At 56.7% G+C, this 26,628-nt stretch overlaps 6 protein-coding genes across 6 annotated transcripts; 3 read left to right on the top strand and 3 right to left on the bottom strand.

Moving 5' to 3' along the window:
* Positions 1-71: 71 nt before the first annotated feature.
* Positions 72-3,104, top strand: ACA1_260810 (MYND finger domain containing protein; the record flags this gene model as incomplete). The annotated part of the gene is made up of 11 exons (XM_004333641.1): positions 72-143; positions 215-296; positions 413-512; positions 608-737; positions 950-1,125; positions 1,243-1,364; positions 1,445-1,778; positions 1,859-2,107; positions 2,212-2,351; positions 2,442-2,712; positions 2,771-3,104. 11 exons carry the CDS (start codon positions 72-74, stop codon positions 3,102-3,104), a joined length of 2,010 nt encoding a protein of 669 aa, XP_004333689.1.
* A 130-nt stretch (positions 3,105-3,234) lies between these two features.
* On the bottom strand, positions 3,235-4,341 carry ACA1_260800 (aflatoxin B1 aldehyde reductase member 2, putative; the record flags this gene model as incomplete). The annotated part of the gene is made up of 3 exons (XM_004333640.1): positions 3,235-4,095; positions 4,134-4,213; positions 4,323-4,341. 3 exons carry the CDS (start codon positions 4,339-4,341, stop codon positions 3,235-3,237), a joined length of 960 nt encoding a protein of 319 aa, XP_004333688.1.
* A 647-nt stretch (positions 4,342-4,988) lies between these two features.
* Positions 4,989-5,968, top strand: ACA1_260790 (oxidoreductase, zincbinding dehydrogenase superfamily protein; the record flags this gene model as incomplete). The annotated part of the gene is made up of 3 exons (XM_004333639.1): positions 4,989-4,998; positions 5,097-5,199; positions 5,263-5,968. 3 exons carry the CDS (start codon positions 4,989-4,991, stop codon positions 5,966-5,968), a joined length of 819 nt encoding a protein of 272 aa, XP_004333687.1.
* A 75-nt stretch (positions 5,969-6,043) lies between these two features.
* ACA1_260780 (helicase conserved Cterminal domain containing protein) lies at positions 6,044-12,298 on the bottom strand (the record flags this gene model as incomplete). Its single annotated transcript, XM_004333638.1, has 24 exons — positions 6,044-6,314; positions 6,394-6,535; positions 6,709-6,867; positions 6,956-7,284; positions 7,382-7,451; positions 7,552-7,724; positions 7,825-7,900; positions 7,990-8,371; positions 8,443-8,610; positions 8,704-8,796; positions 8,857-8,946; positions 9,013-9,234; positions 9,328-9,533; positions 9,615-9,843; positions 9,921-10,030; positions 10,113-10,239; positions 10,354-10,421; positions 10,545-10,681; positions 10,774-10,868; positions 10,949-11,068; positions 11,171-11,296; positions 11,409-11,520; positions 11,634-11,775; positions 11,878-12,298. 24 exons carry the CDS (start codon positions 12,296-12,298, stop codon positions 6,044-6,046), a joined length of 4,068 nt encoding a protein of 1,355 aa, XP_004333686.1.
* A 393-nt stretch (positions 12,299-12,691) lies between these two features.
* Positions 12,692-15,530, top strand: ACA1_260770 (ABC2 type transporter superfamily protein; the record flags this gene model as incomplete). The annotated part of the gene is made up of 9 exons (XM_004333637.1): positions 12,692-13,102; positions 13,264-13,554; positions 13,627-13,720; positions 13,830-14,072; positions 14,173-14,511; positions 14,594-14,680; positions 14,753-15,061; positions 15,154-15,377; positions 15,447-15,530. The coding sequence occupies 9 exons, from the start codon at positions 12,692-12,694 to the stop codon at positions 15,528-15,530; spliced, it is 2,082 nt and encodes a 693-aa protein (XP_004333685.1).
* Positions 15,531-16,528: 998 nt separating this feature from the next.
* Positions 16,529-21,361, bottom strand: ACA1_260760 (uncharacterized protein; the record flags this gene model as incomplete). Its single annotated transcript, XM_004333636.1, has 15 exons — positions 16,529-16,628; positions 16,694-18,216; positions 18,349-18,492; positions 18,635-18,821; positions 18,966-19,123; positions 19,266-19,366; positions 19,514-19,630; positions 19,726-19,794; positions 19,888-19,941; positions 20,080-20,196; positions 20,329-20,401; positions 20,476-20,700; positions 20,788-20,847; positions 20,926-21,029; positions 21,124-21,361. 15 exons carry the CDS (start codon positions 21,359-21,361, stop codon positions 16,529-16,531), a joined length of 3,270 nt encoding a protein of 1,089 aa, XP_004333684.1.
* Positions 21,362-26,628: the final 5,267 nt, after the last annotated feature.

The raw sequence follows: 26,628 nt of genomic DNA, 5'->3' as shown, positions 1-26,628 counted from the left end.
TTTTTCCAGTAACCCACAAAAATAAAATCGAAAATAAAAGTACCTTTTTTTGGTTGATTTTCATTGCACCGATGGATCTGTCGAAACTCTTGGCAGGCCTTTCGTGGGGTAACCCCCTGACAGGGGGAGGCATGGGTGGGATAGTATGCCTCCATGCCACCTGTGTATTGAGCCCTGCGCATGCTAATATGATTTGTTCACTACATTTGCCCAGATTTCCTCGCACGCCAATCCAGACGTGCCTCTGGCCTTTGAGCGTGCTTCCAGCACCTCAACTGATGCCCCACCTGACGAAGGTTCAGCGCCTCTCGTTATTCAATCTTCGTCTTCCTTTGATCACCGTCCTCAAGCCTGCGTGCAATCATGACCGTGCTTGTTGCGTTTCTCTCTGGCCCGGTGTGGACACTCGCAGCGTGGCAGAGCGAGTTGTCCATGGCTAGCTTTGGTGGCGTTAGCCCCAGCAGCGAGGCCAACATGTGGTCCAAGCTCGAAGAGGACAACGACAGCCTCCAGTACCGCCCCTCCTTGCTTCCTTTCACTTGACGACAAGCACACTAACCCACGCAACACGCAACACCCAACACGCAACACCCAACACGCAACGCAGGCCAGGAGCGATGGAGGCGATGATGAAGGCGTTTCAAGCCTGCGACTACGTTTCTTCCGACCCCGCGAAAGCGGTGCAAATGGCCGAGACTGCGCTGGAGATCACGCATGGCTGCCCCGAGGCCTTCAACGTGCTGGCCCAGTGCAAGGCCACCTCGCTCGACGAAGCCTTCGACTTATACACGTATTTTCTTTATTCCATCTCTACCTACTCATCTTTCTCTTTTGTGCGAGTTCTAATGAGAAGAAGGCGTTGTGTGTGTCGTGTCGTTGGTCGTGTCGTGTCGTGTCGTGTCGGTCGTGCGGGGTGTCGTGTGCCTGTGCGTCGTGTAGGAAAGCGGAGGAAGCGTCGAGGCAGATGCTGAAAGACCACGAGGCGCGGGTCAAGTTTCGCACGGGCAAGATGTGGGACGACCTGCACCTGCGGCCCTTGTTCCGGGCCATCCACGGACAGGCCAACACGCTGCGCAAGATGGGCCGCTACCGCGAGGCCCTCGCGAAGTATCTCCTGCTCGAGAAGTACGACAGCAACTGGTACACCACAAGGTACGGCTACAGCGTGCCGGTTCTGCCGATGACACATCGCACGCACCGCATAAGACCACACACGGCTCACCGCACCACCGCGCCACACAGAGCCACGTACGCCAACTACCGGTACCACATGCCGGCCGTGTACCTGGCCCTGGGCAACACCGAAGCCGCCTCGCGCTACCTCGCCAGGTGGGCCGAGCAGGGCTACTCCCTCAGCTCCACCAGTACGCACGCAGTCATGCAGTGACGGACCGCACACTGCACAGACCGCACTCGCTGATCAACCTGCGGTGTCGCTCTACAGGTCTGTGCTGGCATTTCACGCGCGCGCTGCTGGACTTCAAGATGTCGGCGAGGCCGCGGGCCTGCGAGATGGGCGAGTACATTCGATACGCGGGCGACGCGGGCAAGGCGTCGCTGATCAAGGCCGTCCAGAACGCGCCGGCGGTGCTGCCCTACCTGGCGGGCCGCAAGGCGATGCCCGGCGGCCGCCTGCCGCTGTCGCTCCTGTCCGCGGGCAGCCTGTGTGCGGCGGTGAGCTACGTGCGCGCCTACGGGGACCTCTGGCGGCAGACGCCCGGCGCCATCGAATGGGCGCAGAAGAACGCCAACACCTTCTTCGCCCTGCTGTTGTTCAGGTGACCACCGCCCCATGACATGCACGACACGCCATCGCTGGAGAAATTCACTGATGGAAAAACCAATTTGATGCTCGCAGGGAGAAGGACCTCGACCAGGCTCTCGGCGAGGGAAACAAAGTGCTGGGCCTGAAGCGCGACGTGGCATCGCTGCGGCGGCTGTGCTTCGAGAACGGGGGCATCTACCCCAACGAGCGTATCGACTTCAACGGCGCCACGCTCCTCATGGAGGCCCTGCACACCCCGCACATACCCCACAACCGCAAGGCGCCGTTCGTGCGCGTGCTGCTCGAGGCCGGCTGCGACCCGTCCCCGTGCGACACTGACGGGTACTTGCCCCTCCCCTTGCACTGTACAGTTGCCTATGTGTCGCTTACGTATGTCGTGTTTGTGTCGTGTTTGTGTCGTGTGTGCTGTGTGTGTCGTCGCTCAGTCTCAACGCGGTGCACAAGGCGTGCTATTACGAATTGGACACGGAGTGCCTCAAGGCGCTTCTCGAGACCGGCTTCGACGCCTGCGCCGACGACCCCAGCGCCCCCGTCCCTTCGCCCATGCTCATGACCCTCAACCAAGGTGTGCGTCTTGCATTCCTCAACCAACTTGTGCGTCTTGTGGTGTTGTGAGTGTCGTATGTCGATTGGTTAATATTTAGGCGGCGTGCAGGCAATTGGCGTTCGACTGAGATCATCCTGGCCAGCCTGCCCAAGGACTCGCCCTATCTGCGGCAGGAGCACCTGTTCCGCTGGTACGGCGAGCTGGGCCGGTCGGGCGTCTACTTCTGCCTGCGTGGAGGCACCAAGTGCAGCCGCTGCCGCCAGGACCCCATGCCGCACACCCGCGACCCAGACACCTTCGAGCGCGCCGTCGACGTGCTGCTCCGCTACGGGCTCAACCCCACCTTCGCCATCGACCGCGAGATGGCCAAGCACCCTTTGTACGCCCCCAACACGCACACGGCGCACACGGCACACAGAATTAATTATGGGTTGCAGGCATCGATATGCAAAGGCGCAAGCGACGAGGCACAAGGCCAGCAGAGGAAACAAAGCCGCGCCGGCGACTGGCAAGCCTGCCGCGACCATCAAGGCCACCGCTACGCCGGCGGGGAAGACGAAGGCGCGAACAGGAACTGCGACCGGTGCGGCGGCCGGTGCGGGCACCAACGACAAAAAGAAGCAGTCGTGCGCGCGGTGCGGCAAGACGGCCAACAAGGCGTGCGGTGGGTGCAAGCTCGTGTGGTACTGCTCGCGCGAGTGCCAGTCCGACCACTGGCAGCAGTCGCACAAGGCCGCCTGCTCCAAGGTCCACCTCAACCGCGCCCACTAAGCTCTGTCTGTTTGTACAGTCTTCCAATCGCATCAACTGTGTGAGTATGTTGACACTGTTTGGCATTATACTGAATGTTGAAGTATTTTTTATATATCAAGGCGCCCAATCACAACTACATGACGTGATGTCAATGCCAGTACTTGGTCATCACACTCCTGGCCTGCTGCCACCCGGCGTCCAGGGCCTGCACCACCTCCTCCGGCAGCGGCCCCTTATCGCAGTCGGCCAGATTCTGCTCCAGCTGCCGCGCGCTGCTGGCCCCGACAATCACCGCATCGCCGTGCTCCCTCCGCAGCAGCGAGTGGTGCGTCAACCACCGCAGGGCGCACTCGGCCTCGGTCAGGCCGTGCCGCTTGGCCACGGGCCGCAGCAGGTCGAGCGCGTCGAAGTAGGCCTCATTCCAGTAGCGCGCCCGTGTGAACCGGCCCTGCCACCGGTCGGGGTCGAACCGGGAGCCGGGCTCGAAGTCGTGGGTGTCGCGGTGGTAGCGGTCGGTCAGGAAGCCGCCGGCCAGGGGCTGGAAAGCGAAGAAGGCGAGGCCGTAGTGGCGAAGACAGGGGAAGAGCTCGGGCTCGACGGCGCGGTGGAGGGCGTTGTAGAGGCCCTGGTACACGCTGGGCTGGACCCAGTCGTTCTTGCGGCACAGTTCGCATATCTGGGCCACCTCCCAGGCCATGTAGTTGCTGATGCCGAAGCGTCGGAAGTGGCCCTCGCGGTAGAGGTTGTTGACCTCGCGCAGAGTCTCCTCGAACGGCACGCTACGGTCGGGCCCATGAAGGTACCATATGTCTATCATTGGCACCTTCTTGTCGGCGCCATCAGCGCTCGACGATGCCTTGAGTGCGGCCTTGCTGCGCATCAGCGCCGCACGCAGGTCGGCCGGGCGGTGGGTCCAGTCTTCTCCTCCCATGTTCTTGCCCGCGGTGGGGTAGATCTTGGTGTGGACCTCGAGGCCGCGCTGTTGCCACCCGATCTCGCCCAGGTACTCCTCGGACGACCCTGGCCGTAGAAGCGCGCAGTGTCGACGTCGGTGTGGCCGTGCGCCTGGAAGATGTCCAAGAGCGCAGCGGAGTCCTCCAGCGTGTGGACTCGGGTCCCTTCAACTCCTGCGATGTTGAACATCATTTGTTTTTATTTTAAAATAAAATGTTAACGCTATCCAAGATATCTGTCCGACTACACACGTGCCCTATGGGGCAGAAGAGGAACTTGTACCAGGCTTGCCGATAGTCATGGCGCCGAAGATGATGTTCACATTGCTTTTCTGTGGTGCGGTGGTCATGGTGTTGTTGGCTCGAGAGGTCAGGTAGAGTAAGTGTTGAAGTGAGATCGAACATGCCCGGTTTTGTTTCTACATGCAGGAACAACTTCACCCAGGCCCAGCCGCAGGAATGCGGACGAAGGGATTGGTTGCGCCCCTCGAGAGATCTGCCGACGCTGTGCGATTGGAGTAAATCTGGAAAGTTGCTGCCCCTTCTACGCCAATCGCACATATCTTCCCTCGGTGATTGGCGGATTCAAGTTCCCCCCAATCGCCGACGATGCACGATTGGACAAAAATATCAAATGTGAGCGAATGTTCTCGGCCTATCAGCACCACCGCCGTTTCGGCCGCGAGACTTTAAAAAAGCCTATGACCGCGACATTCATCCAAAAGTTTACAGCTCCACCCAGATCAACTCCCTCACATCATGAGCGCAGAGGGCAGTGACAACACCGAAGAACAGTTCAGGGCTTTTGCCGCGTACGAAGTTCAGGCGAGCTGAAGCCCTTCTCCTACACCCCGCGACCTCTGGGCGAGGAGGACGTCGAGGTCCGCATCACCCATTGCGCATCTGCAGCTCTGATCTTCACACCATCGACTCTGGCTGGGGCCAGTCCATGTACCCGGGTACTCACCACAGCCCTTTTATTGGACGACATTTTCTTTATATTTAACTATTGAAATATTAATTTATGATTATATGTCACGTGTGCGCTGTGACGTAGTGGTGCCGGGCCACGAGATCATTGGCGAGGTGGTGGCTGCTGGCGCCAAGGTGGCGGGCCTCAAGGTGGGAGACCGCGTTGGTGTGGGCGCCCAGGTCTACTCGTGCCAGCAGCACGAGTCGTGCCGCTACTGCCGCACGAAGCTCGACAACTGCTGCCCGCGCAGCGTGTACACCTACAACTACAAGTACGCCGACGGCGCCGTGGCCTACGGCGGCTACGCCGAGCGCGTGCGCGTGTCGCACCACTACGCCTTCCGCATACCCGACGCGCTGCCCTCTGACCAGGCAGCCCCGCTGCTCTGCGCCGGCGTCACCACCTTCGCGCCGCTCAAGCGCCTCGGCGTGAACGTCGGCACGCGCGTCGGCGTCGTCGGCATCGGCGGCCTGGGCCACCTGGCCCTTCAGTTTGCCGCGGCGCTCGGGGCCGAGGTGACCGCCATCTCGACGTCGTCCAACAAGGCCGACCAGGCCCGGCAGCTGGGGGCCACCAAGTTTCTGCTCTTCAACGACGACGCGGCCATCGCCGCTGCAGCCAACGCGTTCGACGTGGTGGTCGTCACGACCGACCAGAACGACAACGACTGGGCTCGCATGTTGTCTCTGATCGACGCGGGCGGCAAGCTCCTCCTGCTCGCGGCGCCGAACAAGCCGCTGGCAGTCCCGGCGCTGGCGGTCCTGTTCGGGCAGCGGTCGATCGTGGGCAGCCTCATCGGTAGCCGAGAGGTGGAGGAGGCCACGCTGGCCGTCGCGGCCGAGCACAACGTGCGCGCGTGGGTCCACACCCTGCCACTCGATCAGGTGAACCAGGGCGTCCAGATGGTGCGCGACGGCAAAGCCCGCTACCGCGTCGTCCTCACCACCACCCACTAGTGTCTCTGGACCCACAATTTAACAGTAAAAAAATATGTAAAAACTTCTTTACATACCTATCAACATCGCTGGCCTTCAGGTGTGGGTCTTCTTGTGCTTGAGGATCTGGATGGGGGTCAAGTCATAGCGCTTCTGGCACACGGGGCACAGCCACCCGCTGTCGCTCTCCTTTAGGCCGCCGCCGCCGCTTCCACTAGCGTCAGTGGTGGCTGCCGCTGGCTTGGGCGCCGAGTTGTCGTCGTCGTCGTCGTCGGCCTTCTCCTTGCCCTTCTTATTGCCGCACTCGGCTTGGTGGGCCGCAATGTCCTCCAGCGCAAAGATGAAGCTGCCGCCGCACGTCTCGCACCTGTCGGTAGACGCGCCCATATGACGAGTCGACACGTCAGTGTCAACTCCACCAAAGGCGGAGACAGTGCTGAACGTACTTCCAGTGCTTGCGGAGGTGCGAGCCGGTGAAGCCGGCGGCGATGGTCTTGTGCTGGCGCAGGCTGCCAAAGCGGAGGTAGGCGTTGACGCGCCACCCGCCCTTCGTCGACTCAAAGTCGGCGTGCTCCCTCGCCCTGATCGCTACAACATGGCCAGTTGTTGTTGTTGTTGTTGTTGTTGTTGTTGTTGTTGTTGTTGTTGTTGTTGTTGTTGTTGTTGTTGTTGTTGTTGTTGTTGTTGTTAGATGACACGACGCACGACATACGACACGCGACACGCGACGCGGCACACGGCACACACGTCCGTGAAGTTACCTTCGAGCTCTTCCATGGCGTCCTTGGCCTGGTTGGCGGCCTGGGCCTGGTCCTCGGTGGCCTTGCTGGCGACGGTGAAGAACATGGCGTGGAACTCGGAGGGCTTGATGCGGCCCATCTTGAACGAGATCGCTGTGTCCAGGAATTCCGCCAATTTGCCTGCGTGTGCGTGTGTCCACCACACGACACGCACCGCACACGTCAGCACACGTCAGCAACACGCACACACGTCAGCATTTGAACGCACCCGAGAGCTGGTCTTCGTCGCAGGCGATGGTGTGGTCGCGGCTCTCGCGGTGGATGCGGACGATGGTGGGCGGCGCGTTGGGCGGCGGAGGAAGCGCGGCCGCCTGCTGCTCGTCGGCGGCGGCGGCCAGCAGCGTGTCTCGCAGCTCGTCGGGCACGATCTCCTCCTCTTCCCCCTCCCGCACTTCACCCGTCCCGCCGTCGTTGTCGCCGCCGCCGCCGCCGCTACGCCCTCGTCGCCGCTGGCGCTTGCTGGCCAGCTTCCGGTGGAGAAAGTTCTGCAGCAGCAGCCGCAGCTGATGGATCACCAAAAGCAGACGCTCGCCCGTTCTACCGCACGACACGACACGACACGCGCGGAAGCACACACAGACAGTAAGCGTCCGTTGTGTGCGCCTCGCGGGCGGAGGGGAGGGGCAGCGCGTACTTGCTGCTGCTGAGTTCGATCTCCAGCCAATTGTCGACCGCCAGCCGCGAGCAATCGGCCGTCGTGTCGACTGTAACGTAATGAAGTCAGACGACACGCACCAACCGCACACGCACACATCGCACACATCGCACACATCGCACACATCGATTGGTGGGGCGAGGGAGTACTGGTGTTGGCAAAGAGGAGGAGCGTGTGCAGGGCCGGGCAGCGGGTGACGTTGACGGCGTAGGGCTTGTTGGTCTCCAGGAGCGACACGTAGGCCAGCAGGTCGGTGAGCGTGATCTGCTTGGCCTCGCTCCCGAACACGCTGGTCGGGTGCAGGATCACGAACTCCTTCCACCTTTGCCTCCAATGTCAGCCGCTTGTCGTGTCGTGTGCGCGTGTCGTGTCGTGTCGTGTGCGCGTGTCGTGCCGTGTGCGCGTGTCGTGTCGTGTGTTACCTGGTGTGGAACAGTTGGTCGCTGTCGCGCCGCACGGAGTTGAGTTCGTCGGCAACGGCGATGTTGGGGTACAGCCCTGGTGCAACAAAAAGAAAAGAGAAAAGAGAAATGAAAATGTAAACGATTTGAAGCACGCACTGCGGGTGGAGGAGATTGCGCGCATACCAGAGGCGAGGATGACCTTGAGGAGGTTGATGTCGTGGAGCGACAGCTCGCGCGCCGAGTCCCGGCTCAGCTGGTCCAGGTCGTGCGTGAGCATAAAGTCCAGCTCTCGGATGTCCACCTCCGTCTCGTCGTCGCGTTCCTCTTCCGCCGCCGCGCCGTCGGCCTTTTTCGCATTCTTCGAGTCGCCCGGCTGGGGCTGGCCCTGGGACGGCGGCTGCTGGGCATCGGAGTCGGCGTCGGCCGGCGGCGGCTGCTGCTGGCCGGCGAGTTCGTCGTCGAATCGGAGGACGCGCTTCTTGCGGGAGCTCTCGCGTTCACGCTGCAGCAGACGAAGCTGCCGCCGCTTGCGTGCAATGTCTCGTCGCCGATCGCGCTGCGACGGCTGACCATTCAGTGTAAGACCATCGTGTGAGGTGTGCGCGTGTGCGTTGTGCGCGTGTGCGTGTGCGGTACCTGGCCGAATCCACGCGGGTCGCTGCCGGACTCGTCGTCGTCTTCATCGGCACGGGAGGCGAGGAGGCCGTTGTCGAGGAGGATGTCCTTGAACTGGCCCTTGAGCTTGGCGATCTCGTACATGCGCTGCTCCTCCACCGAATGCGCCCGACACCAGCTGCGAGATGACTAGTGTCGCCCCCAGAGCGGGGATGCGTCAGTCACACCACACACACACACACACACAACACACGACACACGCGAATGAAGGAGCGCTCGTACGCGAGGTTTGGACGTTTTGACTTTGATCCATTGGTCGAAGAGGTTCAGCAGCGTGAAGGCATCACCGTGCGGTGAATCGAACTCGTGGCGCGCCTGTGCCGAGACCACGGTCAAGAAGAAGAAGAGGAAGAAGAAGGCACTAGAAACGCGTACAGTGGAATCGAAGTTGCCGCGGGTGACGAAGGGCGACTGGACCGTCAGCGCCGCCGCCATGGTCAGCACAGGATCGAGAATGCGGAACAACTACAGAGCGGGCCGCACACGTTAGGCTCGTGTCGCTCGTGTCGTGCGTGTCAAGGCTATAGGTACCGAGCCCAAGACGAGCATCTTGCCCACGGGGATGTCGACGGGCAGCTGAGCCAGCATCCCGCCGAGCGGGGTTAGGCGGTAGGTGCCGTCGCGGCAGCCGGTGACGGCCTGGTGCTGCTGCAGGTTGAAGAGCGACGCCTCCAGCTTGTCGTCCGACGGCCGCTCGATGTACTGAAACTCCCGCGGGTCCCGCACTCCCATCGCGATCATCTGAAGAATGATCTGCGCACCACCGCACACACAGCAGCGCACGCGCACGCGCGGGTGAGCGGCGGGCTTGAGGCAGCGGCCGCGGGCGAGGTGGTGTGTAGGTACCGACTCGAGGGGGATGCGCTGGATCTCGGGGATGGAGTAGGCGAGGAGGTGGGCGTAGATCTCCTGCGAGTAGAGGCGGTAGCACACGCCCGGACCCGTGCGGCCGGCGCGGCCCTTGCGCTGCTCGGCCGACGCGCGCGAAATCCAAAAGCTCTGCAGCGACGACATCTTGGTCTCCGCGTCGTAGCCCATCTCCTTCACCTTCCCTGCAGCCGCATCCCCGGTTCAGCTTCGTGTGTGCAGTGCCGCGTGTGTGCGGTGGTACATGTGCGTGTGCGCGGGCGTACCAGAGTCGATGACGAAGCGGATGCCGTTGATGGTGATGGCGGTCTCGGCGATGTTGGTGGAGATGATGCACTTGCGCACGCCCTCCTCGACGGGGTCGAACACCTTCTCCTGGTCCTCCACGGACAGCGCCGAGTGGAGCGGGAGGATGATCCACCGCCGCGTCGTCGCCGCGTACCCCCGCATCTCCTCCGCCAGGCACATGATGTCGCTCATCCCGCTCACAAATATCTGCAGGCCGAGCGTCAGTGTGGAGTGTGTGTGTGCGTGTGTGTGGGTGTGTCGTGTGTGTGTGTGTGGGCATGTACCAGCAAGTCGCCGCGCTCCTCCTGAGGGAACTGCTCGTCGATGCGCTGCATGATGGCCAGGTAGGGCTTGGGATTGAGCGGGCCTCCGGCCTTTGGCAGCGGCCGCGCGACTGCGCCGACAACAACAAAATAAAATAACAAATGAGTCCAATACAGGGCTGTTGGTAGTAAACCGCGGCAACCCTGCCGTACCATCGGGCGCGGCGGCCGTTGCTTCGGCGTCGGCGGCCGAGGCTGGCTTGGCCAGGTCCTTGTAGAGCAGCTGGTCCTCGGGCAGCGGCACGAACTCCACCTCGACCGGGTACATCCGCCCGGGCACCTGCACACGTCCACACATTCGCACGTTGATCAGGATTAAGGTGTGGCCCGCGTGTGGTTATTGACTCCAATCAATCACCGGCGAGGGGCGCGAGCGCGCGAGACGGAGGCATACCCGTATCACGGGAGCGCCGGGAAAGGCCTCCGAGAAGAGCTCCAGGTTGATCGTGGCGGACATCAGCACTGCAGTGTGTTGGTGTGGTTATTATTATTATTATGAAATAAATAAATAACGAAAATAAATAAACACCGAAATTATCTATACATTTTTATTGTAAAAAAATTAAAAATAAACTTGCGGCGTACCGAGCTTGAGTTCGGGTCGCTTGGCGATGAGCTCGCGAAGGAGGCCCAACAGGAAGTCGGCGTGGATGTGCCGCTCGTGCACCTCGTCCATGATCAGCACGTCGTAGTCCATCAGCAGCGGGTCGCTCGCCAGCTGTCTGTGGGCACAGGACAGAGGGAGAGAGAGAGTCAGCACTTAACCGTCTTCGTTCTTCGTTACTTCTTCCTCTCTTTCGTGGGTTGAGCTGACCTGAGCAGCACGCCTTCGGTGAGGAACACGACGTCGGTAGCGAGGGTCTTGGAGGACTCGAAGCGAATTTGGTACGCAATGCGTGACCCGTATTCCTGCACAATGGCAAATCAGCGACTGTCGTGTATGCCGTGCGTGTCGTTGGTCGTGTCGCGGGCAGGAGGGAACTAGTTACATTGAGCGTTTCAAAGGCGACTCGCTTGCAGAGGGACATGGCTGCTATCCGTCGCGGCTGCGTGCAGCCGATCTTGCGCATGCCTCCGCTCAGCAGGTACTGACACACCTGCGTCGATTTCTGTGTAACGCAACACACGACAACCGCGTTGTGAGTGAGAAAAAGGCCACTCGGAGTTGCAAGCGAGCGACACACAACAAAGATAAGGAGGGAAGTGCATACACCGCAACCGGTGTCGCCGGCGACGAGAGTGATTTGGTGGTTCCGCACGGCGTCGATGATCTCCTGGCGGTATTGGGCAATCGGCAAGCCGGCCCGCTCGCTCTGGATCTTGAGTGTCTTGGCGAACTGTGATGACCAACCAGGACAAGCGGGAAGAAATCAATGCCTGAGTACTCGCCTGCGCTCTTGTTGGCCACGCCCGACGAAGAGGAGAGGAGAGGGAGAGCGTTTTTCCAACCTTTTCCTTCTGCCGGAAGTCCTCGTAGAGATGGAGGGCCTTCTTGACTTCCTGGAACTCCTCGTCCTTGATCATCACCGGCCCCTTGGCACTCAGGACTGCAAAATTGACGCTGTGCGTGTGGTGGCGTGTGGTGACGTGTGGTGGCGTGTGTGCGTGAGTGTCGGGTGAAGAAACATCATCACCATCCACAACAGGAGCGCAGTGGGTAGCTTGTGCAGGTACCGGTATCGCTGGTCATAGGGCGTAGGGAGACCCAGAGCGTTCTCCTGCTCGGCGCTGGCTCTGTCTCTGTCCTCCTCTTTTGGCCTTTGCTCTTTGGCGCTCCTCTCGCGTTTGCTGAATTGCCTGTACTTTCGATAGAACTCTGCGGGTAGGGAAATGCAGAATCAATTATTATTTATATCAATTTAATTTTTTAATATATAAAAAGAAACGAGGTGCGCCCAGCGAGCAACACGTTGCGTACCTCTGAAGTCATGATACGCCTGCGAGCCCTTGGGGTAGAGGTCGCGCGGTGAAAACAACAGCTCGTCCCACGCTCGGTTCCACCTGCTCTCGTCGTCTTCCGTTTGTGCTGCCGCCACTTTCGAATTCTCATCTGTAGCAGCGTGAACGGCCTCTTCGGCTCGACGATGCCGTTTGGGCTCCCGCTCCTCTGCCTTTGGACGTTCGTGGTCCCTCCTGTGCCAGTCGCCCCTGTGATGTCGCTCATCATCTCGCGATGTTGACCTCACATCCTCACCCCGCCTGCCGCTTCGCCTGCTGCCGCCGTGCCTGTGGTCCTCTCTGTCCCTCGACCTCCTTCTGCTGCTGCCCCCACTTCGCTCTCTGGGCGATGGCGAACGCGAGCGCCTCCGCTTGTGGCGGCGTCCATCTTCGGCCTCCATATCTAAGATCTTCTTCTGCTACACGAAGAACTTGGCGAGGTTCGAACCCCCGCCCCATTACTTGCCGACGACAGAGAAAAAGTTATGAATTTTCTTTTTTGTGGCTTTTCTTATCGGTGCCTTTATCATTGGCCATTAAAAAAAATTTAAAGTGGCCGTGTCGCTTCGTTGCTTTCTTTTTTCGTCTCCGAGTTGTAGTTCTGCGAGAGACACCCGCGCTCACTCCCGCCACTCACATTAGTAACCGAGAACCGGGGCCTTTGCCACATCTGCAACGCAACGAACATGCGTCGGACATAAAGAGCACCTTTCTTCTCTTCTTTGTGACTACACACTTCTCAATCACAACAAGCTCGTTCGGGCACACGACACGACACGACACCACACAAAAACATGAGCGAGTTCGACGCCGGCGCGTCAAGCTCGACCAGCGACAGCGAGTCTGAAGCGGGACTGCCCATGACACAAATGAACCGGAAGCGAGAGGAAGAAGTGGCCGCGGGCAAGAAGAAGAAAGATCACGCCGACGATGATGATGATGAAGTGGTGGACCCGGTGGACGAGGAGCTGGCGGCTGTGGTGAGCAAGTACGCCAAGATCCACCAGCCGGTGCCCTTCTCCAAGCAGTCGCCCAAGCTCAGGATCAATCTCGAGTGGCGCAACATCGACTACAAGGTGGTCTACCCCATGCCGCCGTCCAACTTCTTCGTCAAGCTCCTCTTCCGCCTGCCCATCCCGGCCACCATCACCACCATGCTCAAGAAGAAGCGCGAGATTCCCATCCTCAACCGCGTCTCCGGCAGCGTCCGCGCCGGCGAAGTCATCGCCATCATGGGACCCACCGGCTCCGGCAAGGTACATTCTCTTTATTTCTTTTTTATTAATATGTGCTGTGTTGTGCGTATACATTTTAATATATCAAAGAATATATGTGTTCTGTGCGATGCTAATTGTGTGGGTTACAGACTACGCTGCTGAACGTGTTGGCGCGCCGCATCAAGTCGAACCTGACGGGCGAGGTGCTGGTGAACGGCGAGGAGGTGAGCGGTCGGCGGTTCAAGCGGCGCATGGCCTACGTGTTGCAGGACGACATCTTCTTCCCGAGCATCACCGTGCGCGACACCGTCACCGACGCGGCCTATCTCAAGCTGCCCAAGTCCATGTCCCTCAAAGAGAAGCGGGCCAAGGTCGACGACGTGCTCTCCGAGCTGGGTCTCGAGCGCTGCTCCGGCACCATCGTGGGCGGCGGTTGGGTGGTACGTTTGTTATAACGTTGCCCAATCAGATGATGGCTTCTCACGACCACCATCTTAAATCATGTTCGACAGAGGGGCGTGTCCGGCGGTGAGCGCAAGCGAACCAACATCGCGACGGAGATCATCAGCAACCCATCACTAGTCTTCCTCGACGAGCCCACCTCTGGTACCCCCAAGGAATGCGCATTTCAGGAATTCGTTTATTTTGGAATGTTGATTGAGGAATGTGCGTGTTCTTTGTCTCTTGTGTGTGTGGGGGTGCGTGTCGTGTGCAGGCTTGGACGCGGCGACGTCGCTCGGCCTGATCGTGTCGCTGAAGACGCTGGCCAAGAGCGGGCACACGGTGGTGACGACCATTCACCAGCCCTCGTCGGCCATGTTCATGATGTTCGACAAGGTGCTCCTCCTGGCCGAGGGCGGCTGGGTCGTCTACTCGGGCAGCGCCGCTGGCGTGCTGCCCTACTTCGCCAGCCTGGGCCTCGATGCACCTCTCCAGTACAACCCGGCCGATTTCATGCGTGCGTTCACCGCACATGCCACACACGCGCGCACACACAGACACACACACACACATACGCACACACACCATCAGACTAATGTTGGTGCATATGCGTGAAGTGGAGGTTGTGAGCTCGACGGAGAAGGTGAAGGACGGCCGGACGGTGCGGCAGATGCTAATCGACACCTACGGCGAGAATGAGAAGAAGCGCGAGGCCGAGCAGAACAATGAGGGTATGAGAGAAGAGAAGGAGCAGGAAAAGGAGGAGGAGGCCAAGTCGCTCGAGGACATGAAGCACGGCGACAAGTTCGTCACTCCCTTCTGGCTGCAGACCTGGGTCCTGACCAAGCGCACCTTCAAGCAGCGTCGTCACGACATCCTCTCGTGGGACCGGATCATCCAGATCCTCTTCATCGCCGTGCTCAGCGGCCTCCTTTGGCTCCAGATGGACAAAGACGGTACGTGCGAAGTGTTGTTTGTTGATGCGCGTGTAGAGCCAGATGTTGCGAGTCGTGGCTGACTGCGCGACTAATTTTTCAGAGGAGTCGCTGGGCGATCGGGTGGGCTTCCTGTTCTTCACCACCATGTTTTGGGTCATGACCACCTGGTTCAACGCCCTCTTCGCCTGTACGCAGTTGCCTCTTCTTGCCACCATCCTCATCAGCCTCTACATTCCCTAAACTGTTTCGAAAATCACAGTTCCGCCTGAGCGGGCCGTGCTGACGAAAGAGCGGTCGACGGGCACCTATCGTCTGTCGGCCTACTTCGTGGGCAAGGTGCTGGCCGAGACGCCGCTGGAGCTGGTCATGCCGATCCTGTTCTCGGTCATCACCTACTGGATGGTCGGGCTGGCCGACGACGGTGGCAGCTTCGTCTTCTTCGTGGTGATCATGTGCCTCTTCGTGCTCATGGGCTCCGGCATCGGCCTGCTCATCGGCGCCATCATGGTCGACGTCAAGAAGGCCCTCACCCTCTCCACCATCGTCGTCCTCGGCTCCGTTCTGCTCGGTACACGCGCACCACCGCCCGCACACACATATGACATGCACGCAGATGATAACAAGTTTTGTCTTGGGTTGTGTTGTTGTGTTGTGTTGCAGGCGGGTTCTTCATCAGCCAGAACAACCTGAAGGTGTGGATCGCGTGGGCGCGGTGGATCTCGTTCATGAAGTACTGCTACGAGCTGGTGCTCCTCAACGAGTTCAAGGTGGGCAACGAGACCTTCGCGCCGGCGCCCATTTCCGCCTACGGACCCGACGTGCAGGAGATCACCGGGCAGGACGTGCTTGACCACCTCAACGTCGAGACCTACATCTGGGCCGACGTACGGCTGCTCCTCCCTCGCGTATGGGTCGTGTGCATGTGTGCCGCTAATGATGTGTGCGGTGTACAGATCATCTTCGTGGTGGGCGTGATCGTGGTGTCGCGAGTGATGGCCTACCTGTCGCTCCGCTACCTCAACAAGCCCAAGAGATAACAAGCAAGGTGCTGAAACATAACATCGAGAGAGAGAGGCACTGGGAAAACCTTCAACGCGCCTGTGGCGTCCAAGAGAGCAGTGACGCACATGTCCACCTTTCAAGGCGAAACAAAGGCGGTCGTGCGCGGCACCCGGCCCTAGGCGGCGGATGAGCGGGCGGCAAGGAGATTAGAAAGGCGGACGAGCCCGGCACGGCAAGAAGAGGATGGGGCGATGGGGTGTTTGCGATCTTGGTCGCCTTTTGAGAGATGAACAAGACGCGAACTTGGTTACTGAGTATTACAGACCGCGTGAGGCTGGGCGTAGTACAGTCTGTCAACCCACTCTCACTAGAACCCTCCTTGCAGCCCTCTCTGGACCGTCTCTTGACGGCCATGCAGGAGGTGTCTGTATGCTGGCTTGCTGGTGTTGCTGTAGACATGCACATCACTGCAGACATACTCTGGCTCACCATAGATGTGCACATTGCTGTCAGCAAGAATCTGTGCTGATCCCAGTTCAAGCAGTTTTGCACCCTGTTTCCTTGCCTTTTCCCCATTGTACAGGAAACAAGCTTCAGCTCAAGCTGATTAAGAGGATAAAGGAGATGCCTATGGCAGTTCTGATGACAACTTGCAGATCCCTGGTGACACCAGCAACCAAGAGTATCTACAGCAACACATGCCATCATGATGGCAGGGCCAGTGGTGACCAGAGTACATTGGGGAAGTATGTCACCATGGTAGCACTACAACATCCCTGAAAAGGAACATCTCTCCAACCACACATGGTCTACACCCTCCACAGCTGGATGGATAAAGACATCAACCAGGAGAAGCTGCAGGCCAATATGAGCAAGCAGCTGCTCCTGCAGAATCTCAGCATCCAAGGCAGCTTGCCTGTTGTTTGGCTGATCATGTCTTTCTCACCATAACACTATGTGTTTTTGATAGTGTTGTGCAGCACCCACTCATCAATAAATGGACTACAAAGACTATGTAGGTCTCTCATCGCTCTTAATACATGTTGGAGGGCGATGGCGTGCTGGACGGCGATGGCGTGCTGGACGGCGACGGCGTGTTGGACGGCGACGGCGTGTTGGATGGCGACGGCGTGCTTGATGGCGACGGCGTGTTGGAAGGCGACGGCGTGTTGGACGGCGACGGCGTGTTGGAGGCGACGGCGTGCTTGATGGCGACGGCGTGTTGGAAGGCGACGGCGTGTTGGATGGCGACGGCGTGTTGGAAGGCGACGGCGTGTTGGATGGCGATGGCGTGTTGGACGGCGACGGAGTGTTGGAAGGCGACGGCGTGTTGGACGGCGAGACCGACGAGGAGGGCGACGAGGAGGGCGACGACGTGGGCGACGGCGACAAGAAGGGCTCGCCGCCGAACATGACGTTGTCGATCCGCGACTGGCCGGTGCTGGTGATGGCGCCGTCGAAGACCAGCCGCACCTGCGCGTTGGCCACGTTGTCGAGCTCGCTGCGGCCCCTGAGATCGACGGTGACCCCTTGGTATGAGTTCAGGGTAGCCGCGGTGTAGGTGAAGCGGGAGACGTAGTTGGTGCCGTCTGTCGAGGTCTGCACGTCGAACGTGGTGAAGCCGTTGGTCCTCGCCCTGAATTCGAGGCTGAGCACGAGGCGCTGGAAGCCCCTCGAGTCAAAGGTGAAGGACAGATAGCGCCCGTTGTTGGCCCTACCGCTGAACTCGCACGCAAAGTCACTGGCGCGCCCGGTGTAGATGATCTTGGTCGGGTCGGCCCAGTTGGTGTTCATGTTGCCCGAGCCCACCGTGGCGGCGAGCGGGAGGGGTATGGGGGCGGCGTTGACCGCCGTGCCCTCTGCGTAGGCCCATCGGGCAATGCCGATCACCGGCGACGGCGACGGCGACGCGCTGGGCGACCGCGAGGGGGTGATCGACGGCGTGGGCGACGACGTGGGTGACGGCGACGGGAAGGGCTCGCCGCCGAACACGACGTGGTCGATCCGCGACTGGCCGGTGCTGGTGGTGGCGCCATTGAAGACCAGCCGCACCTGCGCGTTGGCCACGTTGTCGAGCTCGCTGCGGCCCCTGAGATCGACGGTGACCCCTTCGTAGGAGTTCGGCGTCGCCGCGGTGTAGGTGAAGCGGGAGGCGAAGTTGGTGCCGTCTGTCGAGGTCTGCACGTCGAACGTGGTGAAGCCGTTGGTCCTCGCCCTGAATTCGAGGCTGAGCACGAGGCGCTGGAAGCCCCTCGAGTCAAAGGTGAAGGACAGATAGCGCCCGTTGTTGGCCTTACCGCTGAACTCGCACGCAAAGTCACTGGCGCGCCCGGTGTAGATGATCTTGGTCGGGTCGGCCCAGTTGGTGTTCATGTTGCCCGAGCCCACCGTGGCAGCGAGCGGGAGGGGTATGGGGGCGGCGTTGACAGCCGCGCCCTCCGCATAGGTCCATCGGGCAATGCTGACCACCGGCGACGGCGACGCGCTGGGCGTGGACGACGGCGAGGGGGTGACCGACGGTGAGGGGGTGACCGACGGCGAGGGGGTGACCGACGGCGTGTTGGACGGCGACGGCGTGTTGGACGGTGATGGCGTGTTCGATGGCGACGGAGTGTTGGACGGCGACGGCGTGTTGGAAGGCGACGGCGAGTTGGAAGGCGACTGCGTCGGGGAGGGTGTGGGCGAATCGGAGACGCAGATGGCCCTCTCCATCACGTATTCCTGCTCAAGCGCCCCCTCCCCCCCAAGTGGTACCCCCGTCAGCCACCACAACGTTGTGTCGACGCGGAAATTGCTGAACGCGCGCGTTGCAGCGGCCCAAAAGACAAATTGCGCGCTCAACGCTCGACGTACCGTGACCGGTGCGCTGTTGCTACGCAGCAGCACGCCGCGGGCGTAGTTGGTGTAGATGTCGACGTGGCGCGCGTCCATGACGTTGTCGCTGACCATCACGTTGTCCACATATTCGAGCTTGATGCCAAGCACGTGCTCCTTGTTCTGTGTGTGTGTGTGTGTGTGTGTGTGTGTGCCACACAGATACCAATAATGAACTTAAGTTCCCACCACAGTTGTCAGGCTGTCGAGACGCACACACGACGCACACATGAAAAAACCACGCTGGCACACGACCACGACGTACCGCGAGGCCGGTGGGCTCGACGAGGGTGTTGCCGGTGATGGAGTGCGCGCCTCCACCGGTGACGGAGATCGAGGAGTCCTTGCTCCACGAGATGGCGTTGTCCGCGATGAGGGTCACGTAGGTGGCGTTCCAGACAGGCGCGTTGACCTTGATGCCGCACCCGTTGACCGTGTTGTCGTTGCTCAACCTTGGTGGTTGGTGTGGCGGTGGCGGGAAAAGCCGGAGGTCAGTGTGCTTTTCGATGTTGCATTGCATTGCATTGCATTGCATTGCATTAGTGCAACAGAGCCTTGTCCGAGACGGGACAAAGAAATGTGTGGGGGAGGGGTACATGGTGGCAGTCACGCCCAGCTTGTTGTTGCGGATGGTCGCGTTGGGCACGTTGTCGACGTAGATTCCGTCACCGCCGGCCACCACGATGTTGTTCGAGACCAGCACGCCGTCGGTGTTGGCAAGCATGATGCCCTGCCCGGGATGTCCGGCCAGCAGCTGTTGGAGCAACACGAAGATGGTGATGAAGAAGAAGATGGCGACGATAATGATGAAGAAGAGTGGGTTGAGTCGGCCATTCCGTTCCAGTCCAATTCAATGCGGCGGCGCAGTGTGCAGTGCGCTGGTGGGGCTGACGTACGTTGGCGCCGTCCCAACCGACCCAGTTGTTGGTGATGACGTGATCACGGGCACCCTCGATAAAGAGTCCTCTGTCGCCGCCGTTGTTGGCGAAGATGTTGACTATCGTATTGTTGATAAAAAGAGGAACATGGTTGTGTGCGTGCGTGTGCGTGTGCGTGTGCGTGCGTTCATGTGTCGTGTGTGTTGTGTGTCGTGTGAGACGACTGAGGCAACTCAGCACATTCGACCCGCTGGGGTTACACGTACGATGCTGCTCGCCATGGGGACCTTGGGTCTCGATGCGCATGTTGTGGGCGCGCAAGCCGCCCTCCATGTTCTTCAACCACCACTTGTTCAGCGAACGCGAAGCGCCCACCTGGTTGCCTGTGTGCGGGCGTTGCGCGTGTGCGAGAGTCAGCCACCCCAACCCGTCGGTTGTCGCGCGGGAGTCGACTTGGTCGGTCATGGTGGGTACCAACCATAGATGTGGCACGTCGTGGGACACGCGTCGGGCTCCCTGCTCAGCATGATGCCCCACCGGCCGCTCCCTGTGTGTGCGACGGACCACCGCCGTTAGCACTTTTGTGTCGACAAGTAGTCGTCGTGGCCAGAATAATCTTATATTGGGGGGGGGCTGGTACCGCCGATGGTGTTGTTGAACAAAGTCACGGGCACGGAACTGAAGATGCCGTGGCCTGTGATGTTGTCCCATTATTCCACCAAGCACAAGTCAGTCACTCCTTGCCAGCTGAACCAAAGAGCGCCAGCGAAAAGCGAAAAGAAAGTCGGACGGAAAAGAAAAAATAAAGGAAATGTTGATGATGTTTGCCGACCCTTGTTGCCGTCGGCGAGCAGGACGGGCGACATTCCGATGTGGTTGCTCGCCACCAGGACCCTGGCGGGGCAACCCGACACAGGGCTGCGCAGAATGATGCCGGAGTCCTGGCTACCTGCAATGTGTGCCGCGTGGTTGGTGTGCGTGAGTACTCGTTCAGTACGTACTGGTCCTACCCCTCCTGAGGAAGATTGAAGCAACCATTACGAGGTAAGAGGGAAAAGGGTAAGTACGAGGGGGAGCGTACCATAAACAAAGTTGTGAGTGATGGAGCTGCCCTCCTTGAGTACGGCTTCGATGCCAACACCCACGTTGGTGCCCTGCACTCAGACAGCACGTGTGTCAAAGTTGTGAGAGAATAGATGAGAGAAACTCTCAGTCACTACTCTCGTACGATGCTGTTGTTGTCGATGGTCATCTTGGCAGGGGTGTCGATGAGGACGCCCTGGCGGCCGCAGTTGCTGATTTGGTTGTTCTGGATGCGGTGTTCCGCATCAACGTCCGGGTGGCCCGCAACGCGGATGCCAACATCGCCGGCGGTGATCTGGTTCGACTCCACGAGGCAGCTCTTGGCCTCGGCCTCAATGCTCACGCCGACCGCATTCGAATCGAACACGTTCTGCACACCATTCAATATTGTTCAGTCATGCAATGCCTCCTGTTTCCCTAATGAAATTGGGACCCAAGCTGGCCTTTGGTTCAATACCTTCCTGATGGTGGAGGAGCCGCCCGTGACTTGGACGCCGTACTGGCCAATGACGTCGGACTGTTGTTTCGCGAATGCAACTGGATGTCAACACACCCGCGTCATTCCACCCATCAATTTGGGGGGGGGAGCGCGTACGGCAGAGCCAAACGTGTTGCCCTCCACGGTAACGTGACCCCCCTCCACCACAACAGCGGCCTGTGAGAAGCCCTGGAAGTGGATCCCGGTCACGGAACTCTCGCCTACTCCAAAAACAGGATTTCCCCATTCAGCCAGACATCATCAACCACCACTATTGGGGGGGGTGATGTGTATGAAGGAGGAGGTGGGGCGTACCAGCACTGAAGCGCAGCCCGACATTGTTGTTTCCGCGGATGACGGTGGAGGTTGAGGTGAATCGCACCGACCGGGTGATGGCAGGCAGGTCGGAATCCAGGTGGATCAGGAAGTTCGGGCGCCCATCTCCGATCGTGATCGTATGCGCGCCCGTGAGCTTGTTGGCCGAGGCGATGGCCCGCGCAAGGGACGCCGAGTCGGTGGCCTGCGCGCGTCCAGACAGGTCGCGCTTAGTCATCAATCCCCCCACAACCAACACATCATCTGTCCAACAAGAAAACGTTCACGTAGATGGAGAAGCTGAAGAACCTGGAAGTCCATGGCGGAAGCCAGGCAAAGGAAGCCCAGGAGGGTGATCAAGATACAGGGGGAACGAGTCATCATCCCTGTTCTCTTATCTCTACAACAGGTTTTCTCTTCTCTCTCTCTCTCTGACTGCACCTTGATTCTGAGAAGAGGATGAGGATGATTCGCGGATTCTCTCTTTCTTCTTCACAAGGAGAGAGGATAACCGGGTTCAAGACCAGGCTCTGGTTGGTTGGGCATAGGGTAACCAACAAATGGATAGCGCCCCCGCCAAATGCATTGTGCCACGCCCTGCCCAAACGAGGGGAGCTGCGAAAATGGAAGATCACGCACGTCTCATCAGAGAAAATCCGGATGTCCTGGTTCTGTGCGTGCGTGTGGGCGTGTGTTGGTTGACCCGCAACAACGTCTGACCTAAAAAGAAACTCTCACGGTTTTGGCTATCGAACACCTGCGAAGTTTCAGCTAAGGAACGTTGGTCTTATTAGGTCTGACCGCAGTTGTTGACTTTTTTTGTCAATGTCTCATCCTGGGCGGATTTTTCCTGAATTGTTGGTCAGTTTTGGATCTTGATCACCTCATGACCAGATAGGATGGACACAACAGTGAGACGGACAAATCTAGCTCAAAGATATCACAGGAACCCCCACAGAGTGTATAGTGCACTAGCATGCTCTATAAACCAAAGCAAGCTGTGGTCAATGTTACCACATTACAGGATTACAAAGATCTTTTAAATGACTTCCTCACCCCCATTGATTCACATCAAAACAAGGAAACAATAGAAACAAAAATGACCTTTTTTCTCACCTTCCCCCAAACAAATCTCCCCCCAAGAATATGCTTCAACAAAGCATGCATGATCCTCACAGAAGGGAAATATCTCTCAATATGATGGAATTTTAATCTGCCATTTCTCAAGATGCACTCCATTTTGTCTTGTTATTGAATAAAACCATTTTTGTGTTATTAAAACCATTTTTATGAGGTTTTAGCTTTCTCCTTCTCCTCTAACTTGTGGTCATTGGAAATGAGAGGTCCAGTCATTTTGAAAAGTGATTTTGTTTGGAGTTCAAAGCCACTCTTGCAACTCTGGGATAACATCTTTGATGTTGATGTTGCTGAGGATCAGAATAAGTTTCTCCTTTGCATTAGATTAGCATATATTGACTGCAATTGATTGGATATATGTGTACCTTAAAAGAACTATGGAAAAGGAGAACATACCCACTCTCCAGTTGCCATGTTGTTAAGTCCCTATCTGTGAGGTGTGTAGCCACCTTTCTGGTGGGGAGCATACCCTTCTTGCTGTAATTTTTTGTTGTGTATGTGTATTGTCAATTGTAAGAGTCAATATTGTTGAATTGAATGGAAATATGCAGTATCCTGAAACATGCTGCTTGTGGACTGGGTAAGGTTGTTGCTCATGACACTAACTTCAATTCTTATCCTACCCTCTCACACCACATCTCTCAACTGCTCACTCATGGAAGCATTGGATGGTGATACCTGGTTTGTCCCATACTTCTTTTTGATTTTTTCCTGTAATTCTTGACCTTCTTTATCAAAATTTTGATGTACCAAGTGAAATTCTATTTATCATGACAATATGTAACCTGTAGTTGTAATTCCTATTTTATCATCATGTACATATACATGATTATTTAACTACATTTACATCATTTTCATTTCTCTACTTGCATACACAAAATTGTCATATATGTGTACACAATAACTATCCTGTCTGAAATCATCTCTATTTTCTTACAGGCATTTCAACCCTTTTTTTGGAAATGGATATGACATCCCTGACACTCACTCCAGGAGTGATTCTGAGGATCATAGTGAACTCACCATGACACCAGTACTTTAGATTCCTGTATCCCTCATTCTGGATGTGTGCAGTGATGATACTGGTCAGCTGGCTACACCCAGCCAGCAGATCATGGATTCAGTGGACCACTGTACACCACAGCCAGCAGTGAAAGTGCTCAACAGTTGAGGCATTGGACTTTAATTGGATCATTGCAAGTCCCTGCTGTTCTGCACTCTGTATGTGCAAGTTCAATGTATCACAGATATGAGCATGCTGCATCCAATATCTCAGCATGACCCAGGCAGATTCATGCCAATGGCTGAGGACATTGATGAAGAACCAACCACTCCACCATTGACTCTACCATTTACATCATCAGGTATTGTCCACACTACAGCTCATTGGAGATAGCTTCAAGCTCATAAAAATGGTTTTGATAACACAAAAATGGTTTTATTTTAACAATAACATGACAAAATTGGATGCATCTTGAGATATGGCAGATCAAAATTCCATCATAATGAGAGATGTGATACTGTAACTGGGCCAGCAGTCAAAGTCAAATTAGTTTGGTGTGGTTGGCATAATGTGAGGATTACTGGGGTAGCCAGTGTTCTTTATTTTATTGGCATGGTGGTGATTGTCATTGAGCACAGTTTTTTTTGATGAATTGGGAAGTGAACAAAGGAGTTTATTTTAAAAGTTGGAAAGATTGGAAAGACAGAGTTTAGTATTCACTTGTATCCACATCAGAACCAGAGTGGAAAGGGGAAAGTGACCCAAGGTCAGGCAATTGGTCCTGCTCCAGCTCCTGCTCCAGCTCCTGCTCTTGTGGTGCTTGTGTTGCAATCCATGGCTGTGCTTGTGGTGGTTGTTGTGGGCACTGCTGTGTCTGTGGGTGTGGGTGTCAGTATCCTCATGATCTCAATGCTTTCTCTTGTGCAATGGTTCTGAGTGAGGGGTTGTGGAGAGCTGGGACTGCTGTTGATTTTGAGAGTCAGTGTTATATTTCATTGCATATGTGTACACAATGAAAAAAGGGGTGAATGAAAACCTGTGTAGGGGTGCTAGGAGCTGATGCTGTGGAAGAATGGGGTGAAGGTTGAGAAGAAGTGGAGGTACTGGATGAGGTGAGTTGATGTGCCACTGTCCAGGCTGCTGTAGTCCAGGATGTGATGTTGGATGGGTTGGAGTGAATGAGGATGCTGTTGATAGCACTTGCAATGATGTTGGTCTCAGTTTCATTCAGTTGTGCAGAAGCTCCATGGATGTGGTAGCTGAAGTTGAGATGGAAGCAGGCATGAAGTGGAGTAGCACAAAGTGGAGTGTAGTCAAGAACACTGTCACATAGGACAATGTCAACTAGCTTGGGATTCACACAAGTGACCTGGAGCTGTTCAATGCACTTGCAGAGGAGCTTCTGGTCAGATCTGGTTTTGTTGTGTGTTTGTGCTGGTTAAAAAGGTTCTTCTGCTGAGTCAGTGGATTTCCTCTTGCCTTTAGCCTTCACTCTACGTTTCTCCTTTTCTTCAGCTTTCTCCTTCTCCTCTTTCTCCTTTTGAATCCTCTCTTGCAACTCTTGGATAATGTCTTCAATTTTGATGTGTGGATTGCTGAGGATCAGAAGAAGTTGCTCCTGGTCACAGGCAATGTGATGATCCTAATGTAAAGCAAGCAATTAGATTGGCATATATTGACTGCAATTCATTGTGACATGTATGCAATAAAAATAATGGTGCATATATCAACTACAATTCATTGCATATGCATACACAATGAAAGAACTATACAAAAGGAGAACATACCCACTCTCCAGTAGCCACCTTGTTCTTGAGGTGGATGAAGTCCCTATCCATGAGGTGTGTAGCCACCTTTCTCACCTTGCTCAGGAACTCAACACATCTCTGGCAGGCAATGAGGAGCTCCTTGAAGGCTGGAAGGGAGTACAGTCAGCACAATGGGATAGTTATAAGAAATTACTGGTGGGGAGCATACCATTCTTGCTGATCTTGTACTTGTTGCCCACTTGGATCTGCACAGATTTTCTCATAGCTTCCTCTGTTCTGCCTTGTTGAGCTTCTGAGCCTCAGGCTGCATGAAATAGTGGAGTTAGAAAGTGTTTGGAAGTTTGTAATTTTCTGTTGTGTATGTGACGAAATGTACCATTGAGCTGATGAGCTTCTTCCAGTTGATGGCTTGCTTGCCTCAAGTAGTGGTCCAGAACTTGTCAGTGTGTAGGGTGTCATGGTACTGGAAGAAGTCCTCCCACTCATCCTTGTGAACTGCAGCCTTGTTGTGCATGTGGTTCTGGCCCCATGTGAGGATGTGAATCGTCTTCAAAGACCTTGTTCTGGAAATGGAGAAAGGGTATTAGTTGGACCAGGGACATCATCAAAGTGAGTTGGAAAAAGAAAAACATACATTGACACATTCCTTACCCTTCGCCCCAACTTCCTCCTCCTCCTTGAGCACCTTGTCTTCTCCCTCCTCCTTCTCCTCCTCATCCTCCTCCTCCTTCTCAAGAGCACTGCACTTCCATCCCTTCCTCCTGGAAACCTGACTCTCCTCCTCCAGCTCCTCACTTTCCTCAGGCCTCTTCTTCTCATTGATGAGCTGGAGCAGCTTCACCACACCTTCTGCCTTCTTCTTGAAGCTCTTGCTTCCTCCAAGATGGTTGATGAGGCTGTTGAGGTTCACAATGGTGATGTTCTCCACTTCAATCTTGCTCCAGTTTGACTTGCACCAGTCCTTCACTTCCTCAGCTGACATGGATGCCAGACTGGGAGGCAATGCCAGAGGGGTGGATGATGGAGTAGGGGTGGTGGACATGGCTTTTGCTGAAGAGGCTTGAGGGTGATGTGTGCAGTAGGTGTGAGGCTACAAAAACAGCAGAGCCATCATACTGCTTTTTAAAGCTAATTTGTTGCCAAAATATAGGCAACAGGCTCACAACATTTTCAAGTATGAAGCACACATGATCTCTCCTTTCTACTTCGAAAATGGCCATCTCAACTATCTGATGTGTGTCAGGTTCAACATTTGCCTTGAAAATTGCATCTACCCAACACTTGGTTGGTCCCTTTTTATGCTTTGTTGTTAGTGGATGACCTTGTGTTTCTCAATGCTATGGTGTTGTATCAAGTCCAGCCATCCATTGTCTCTCTCCACCAGCAACTTGTTTCATTGTTTCCATGTATGCAATAAGGTAAGTATCCAGTTTTACAGTTTTTGTCATCAAATACAAATACACAATGAAATTTTGAGATGGGTTGGAGTGAGCAGTTGTGATGGAGGTTCAAAAGGTACATCAAGAGGTTTGCCCAGTCAGCCCAATGTGCCATACGCAGGGCGCTGTAACAAACCTGAGGTGCTGTGTGCAATAC

The sequence above is a fragment of the Acanthamoeba castellanii genome (genome assembly GCF_000313135.1).
Source record: "Acanthamoeba castellanii str. Neff unplaced genomic scaffold scf7180000084769, whole genome shotgun sequence".
Lineage (NCBI taxonomy): Eukaryota > Discosea > Longamoebia > Acanthamoebidae > Acanthamoeba > Acanthamoeba castellanii.
Note: the sequence above shows the minus strand (reverse complement) of the source record. Positions and strands in the feature narration are given on the sequence as shown.